Genomic DNA, 6,041 nt, shown 5'->3' on the forward strand with positions numbered 1-6,041 from the left:
TGTCAATTGCTTAAAGTCTTGGATTAAATGCCGCCGTCTTATTGTGAAGAATTATGTACACGCACGTTTCATTAAGCAGTGTATTCTCAACGATGTCACTCCGAGACACTTGAACGTTTTTGACAATTTTAGTATTAGTTTCTATAGTTCCAGTTCGGACAAAAAGTTGTGAAATCTCAAATCTTTGATGATTAAGAGGATTTTGCGCATTGAGTTGAGTGATTCGTATAGGGCTATTGACCGATACAGAGCCTGGCTTTTCCATCTGGTGGGCTGCATCTCGGTTTTTCTGCCGATGAACATTGGTGACGAGTTCCTGCGGACTCAGGGAAAATCATGTCATCGCTTCTTTACCAAAGAAAGGGAGAGGCTCGATTCCAAGCTCCGATGGCTGATCAACAAAAAGTTTAAGCGATCCATCGTTGGGATCGTGCCCATTCAATACAGTCTCGACTCTGTCCGTAGGCCAATCAATTCAACTTCGGGCAATTCCTTTGGATCTTTGGGGCGCGACTCTCTCGTTAACCCAGCTCCGTACGTAGTCGACCCTTCTTCCTTTCCAACTAACAGTTCGCCTAGTCCTATGATTTCCATTTTTCCCAACTCTTCCTCCTCAGGTTCCGTCGTCTCTGTCCACTGTCAGGGATGGCTGGTTTCTGAACTTGTCTTCGTGCGTTATCCCTCACAATGTTCAATGTTTCCTGCAACTGGGTAACAACTTCGCGCTCCCCTTTAACAATAAGAACAGGATCATTTTTGACTGTATCAAAGGGATTGAGAGTGGCACACTAAGAATGCCCTTAGATAGGAGAATGGATGTGATTAATCAATCCATTCCCATCATGAAAAACATCGTCTTGTCTCCAGTCTTCACTTCTGACATCCATAAGTGTTTGGCTGTATTAGAGTCGGACACTCGAGCGTTTTTGACGGCGCATCCCAGCGTCTTGTTTACGCTGGCGGATAAGGGCAACGTCACTGTGGCCATGGATAGGGACGTTTACAGAGACAGAATGACCGAGTTATTGGGACACGTATGTCCGGATTAAAGGAGATCCGACCAAAAAGCTTACGTCAGCCTTGAGGTCTATGCTCACTAGATGGAAGACCAGAAGTCACATCAAGGATTCTGAGTACAAAGCTTTGTACTGCAGTGACGGTTCTCTCCCGAGGGCTTATGGGCTGCCAAAGATTCACAAGCCTGATTGTCCTCTTAGAATTATAGTGTCATCGGTGAGCAGTCCGCTACATGCTTTGGCTACGTTTTTACACAAGAAATTATTTAAAACCATCCCGAGAACTGACAGTTATATGAAAAACAGTTTTGAACTGGTTGAGAGGCTGAGGGATGTGCACTTTTCGGGGACATATGAGTTAACGTCTTTGGACGTTACCTCTCTGTTCACGAACGTGCCAACGGATGTAGCGATCGACTGCGTTAACGAACATTGGCCGGCGGTTTCTGGGGATTGCTCTCTACCCAAGAAAGAATTTTTGGGAGCGATACGATTTGTCCTGGACTCTTCGTTTTTTGTCTTTGACAATGTTTTTTACAGGCAGAGCTTTGGCTCCAATATCACCGGTGATAGCGGACTTAGTGTTGAGGAGATTGGAGACGGTGTCCTTGATGTCTGTGAATTTGGACATTCTATTCTATTACAGATATGTTGACGACATATGCACTGCGTTGCCCCCCTCTCAGATCGACGTGTTATTAGAGAGATTTAATGCATTCCATCCGCGCCTACAGTTTACCGTAGAAAGAGGCGGAAAAACGATCAATTTCTTGGACGTCACTGTGTCTGTCAACAATAATCGCTTTAATTTCGATTGGTACCGTAAGCCAACGTTTTCAGGTAGATTTTTAAACTTCCACTAATCATCCATTGACGCAGAAAAAAGGCACCATCTTTTCATTAGTCGACAGAGCCTTTTTATTATCTGACGTTAGGTTTCACACAAAAAATTTGACCTCCATCATTGACATTTTACTTCTGAATGACTACCCACTAGACTTTATTTTTGACTCCATCAATCATAGGATCAAAAATTTGATTAGAAATAGACACAGATTATACGATACCGCGACTGACATTGACTTAACTAATAAGTCTACCTCTTGGCTTACGGTGCCTTTCATTCCGCTTCATACGGAGAAACTTAGATCTTTGAATAAAAGCAAAAGTGATATCAGGGTGGCCTTCCGCAGCCCTAACAAAATGGGCAAATACATAAGAGTCCAGAAGGATTCTTGTCCCAGCACACCGAGAAGCAACGTTGTTTATAAAATTTTATGTAATGATTGTGACGCTTCTTACGTTGGACAGACGGGCAGGCAATTAAAAACTAGGATTGCCGAACATCGTAATCATATTAGACATAAAGCTTCTGCCCGCTCTGTCATCACCGATCATAGGTTGAGTCACAATCACGATTTTCAATGGGACAATGTTCTGATATTAGACGAGGAGCCTTCGTATAGAAAGCGTTTGATTTCGGAGATGCTGCATATTAAAAAACAGAAGAACAGTCTTAATTTACAGACTGACACCGAGGGTCTTAATAAGGCATATCTGCCGATTATAAACAAAGTCTGACTTTCGATCCTGTCGACCCGTCTCCTCTCTCAGTGCGTCGCGTGCCGTTTTAGCGAGCGGTCGGTGTCACGTGCGATGTTGACATGTCTGACTTCGACGATTACATCCCTATCATTGTCATGGGTTTTCACACCTGTCATGCATTGCGGCGGTTCTCATTTCCTGTTCGGATGCGTTGGTGAGTGAGCACTTGGCTTCTTATCTGCGGCGTGTTTAGTTTTTAAGTTTTTAAGTTTTTTAGTTTACTTGTTTCTTATAAGTTCCCTTCCTTTTCCGTTTTTCAGTCAGCTTGACTATGTTTCTTAACATCGGTTTGATTGCCCCATCGCATATACAACATTAAGCTACGTCGAGATCCATCACATTTGCTGATTTCCGCGCGTTAAAAATGTTGCGTCACTGAATGTTATCGATTTATTATTATTTTTTTGTTGTATTCTTTTATGTCTTTTATATTATATTCTTTTTACATCTGAGGAGGGCTCAATCCAGCAGCCGAAACTTGTTTGTTTTATATTTTAATATACGCCGTTTTACTTTTTATTTTATGTATCTATGACTATTATCTTTAATTATATATATTATGCGACGACTCTTTTTCGCCATTTATTTTGTTTATTTTGATTATTTATTGAATATCTTCAGGAAAGTATAGTAGAAATAATAAATAATTATTATAATGATTAAATAATTAACATTAAATATCTATAAATTAAATTTAAAAAAAACAGTTATTAAATCCCTAAAGGCACTTAATGAGTGAAAATAAATATATATTTACATCTATTACATGTTAATGTTTATTACAGCAATGGTTTTATCTTGCGTTATTTTTTGCAATTTAGATATCTTTTTCTTCTCTATGAAAAATTTTTTGAATTTTTGTATCGCGAATAATTGTTCTGTACGCTATACTCTATGTCAGTGTTGCAAGATTGTGGACTTAAATTTATCTTCAGATGCTCTAGGAATTATTTTATTAGCTATTGTGCATCTAAAGATAAATTTAAAGAAGAATTTAAAGAATAATTTTAAATATAAGATGACTATAAATACGGACATACGTATATGTGAAATTAATTTTTAATTATACTAGAACATAACAAGCGCGCGCATTATTGAGTTTTCCATCCTATTAACTTTCATTTTATATTAATATTAAATATATAAATTTAAAAATATATTTATATCTCAAATTGTAGTATCACACACATGATAAAAGAATATTTTATTTAAAAATTGTATCGAGATAATCTTCAATTGTTCTAAGAGGAAAACTTGTCTTTAGAATATGTACTCTAAAGGCTGTCCCGAATTTAAATGGGCAAACTTCAGGAACGTGTTGGAAATCGATAAACTAATAGCGAATTTGATTGGATGTACTCAGTGCGTACTGGTGCACATTAATGCCGCTGTACACAAATTGAAGTAAAAATGTGTGTTTAATATAAATATAAAAACGGATGATAAATATAAAAACCATAAAATTCTCAATATATTTTATTGTGCTATTAAATAAAGCTATATTTTATAATTCAAAATATCTGCATTTTACTTTTACGTAAGTTGAATCAATGTACAACGGTATTAATATGCACTAATACGTCCAATCAAATTTGCTATAAGAAAAAAAATCTTTTAGAGATATGCTCGTTATTGCTTGGCAAATTGCCAAAAGAGACAAAACTAATTTTGGAATATTATTGTTTTCAAAGCGAATATTGTTTTTCGTATATGACTTCAGCGATAATGTTTTAGAGACAATGCGAAAGTATGCGCGCCGATTTCCAGATAGAAGAGTATTAGCGAGTCATTTACATTGACCAGATCAGTGTTTGGTTGCAACACGAACTGTTCGTACAAGATGCATGCATGTATTGCTGTAAAAGGTCTACATTTTGAACAATATCTGCATTAGGCAAGTGACAATGTGAATAAATAAGTGTAAATGAATAAATAATAAATCAAAAGTACGAAAATGGACGTACATTTTATTTTTTTTTTGCGATTTTCTCCAAAACAAAGCACAAACGAGCATATTTCTAAAGAATTTTTTTTCTTAGTTTATAGATCCCTACACATTCTCGAAGGCTATTTAAATTCGGGACACCATGTATACTTATTTGTCTTCAAATTTTATGAATTCTTTTTATTGTCACAGAACATTAATATCGGAGACAGTTTGATACAATTGGAAATGGCTCAAATTGAGGAAGATATCCGTTCGGCAGTAAATTTGGCGTTGTCTCGCGATTTTCCATTTATACCATTCTTACCTGATTCTTTATATCTTGATTGAATGCAATTCAGTTGTCATTCAGAAGTCAATATTAATCTGAAGAGATAATTGAATTATAAAGCAACACATCAAAAGAGGTAATAATGTTTCTTTCTTCATATTAAATATTAGAGGTTTTCTTCAGGGTGTCTCGCGAGACTTCTCTCACCACTCAACGAGCGTTTCTCTCGACGTGCTCTTATTAGTACAAACACAATATCTCGATTATTATTGCATAATATCACTAAACGGTATGGTACTTCTATGTTCATTTCGATCTCACCTATCTATGGTGGAAGTATAGTGAAACCCAACATGATGTGTAATTTGCAAGCGTCTCTCTTTGAATCTCCATCGTCTCTGTTTATAAATGTCAATAAGAGACTAAGACTGCCAACTGTGAAACGCTAAACATAAGGTGATATTCATAGTCCGTTTTTATTTTAAAACTGTCTTAATAATGCCTTAAGATGCTAATACTACTTCAGATTGACTTATGATATCTTAAGACAGTCTTAAATGTAAGAATCGACACTATGAATACCGACCTGCTTCGTGTCGTGAAATTGATACTGAATCTTTTCTTGTTTAACACACTTTATCTTTCTTTTTCTATAGAAAGAGAAACATACTGTGTTCTTTTTCTATATTCATATTACCAGGTACTCTCGAAAATGCATGCGAGCAGCAGAAATCTAACAGCGCATCTGGAGAATGGATGAAATCTGGAGAAAATTATGCTATCATACTTTGTTTAGAAGTTAAACGAAAAATATAAGAAGTTCAAATCAAAATATTCATCAAAATATTGATCGAACTGATTTTATTCCTTAAACATGTTTAACTACTGATAAAAAATATATATTGAATATCTTTATCCTTTCTATAATGCTATTCCTACCAAGTTTTACCAAAATTGGAAAGAGATACCTGGGAGCCTTTCCTTGTGAGTTACAAAATAACATTTTTTTTTGTTACAAAGAATGATGTATATACTTCTTAAGAAATCATATTATTAACATATACCTCATTTTTATTATCTAAAAAATAACAGTTCATAATTTGTAATGCTTATGTAATTAAGATCAAATTCAAGAGTACGTTTCTCATGCTAGCAGTGTTTTCAAGCAACAATTTGTTGCTAAAAACTTTTTCGGAACCTTTAT

The 6,041-nt window shown here is 35.9% G+C and overlaps 1 protein-coding gene across 6 annotated transcripts in view; it reads left to right on the forward strand.

Moving 5' to 3' along the window:
• LOC108749214 (tudor and KH domain-containing protein-like) overlaps positions 1 to 6,041 on the forward strand; it is a 12,937-nt gene extending 6,896 nt beyond the window's left edge. For 4 of the 6 annotated variants that reach the window (XM_018487779.1, XM_018487777.1, XM_018487778.1 and 1 more), the window contains one exon: positions 4,759 to 6,041. In XM_018487779.1, the coding sequence (XP_018343281.1) occupies positions 4,759 to 4,896 (138 nt within the window). In that variant the 3' untranslated portion in view covers positions 4,897 to 6,041. The remainder of the gene's footprint in view (positions 1 to 4,758) is intronic. The other 2 variants (XR_001939348.1, XR_001939349.1) reach the window with 2 other exon arrangements.

The sequence above is a fragment of the Trachymyrmex septentrionalis genome, unplaced genomic scaffold (assembly GCF_001594115.1).
Source record: "Trachymyrmex septentrionalis isolate Tsep2-gDNA-1 unplaced genomic scaffold, Tsep1.0 scaffold275, whole genome shotgun sequence".
NCBI classification, from domain to species: Eukaryota; Metazoa; Arthropoda; class Insecta; order Hymenoptera; family Formicidae; genus Trachymyrmex; species Trachymyrmex septentrionalis.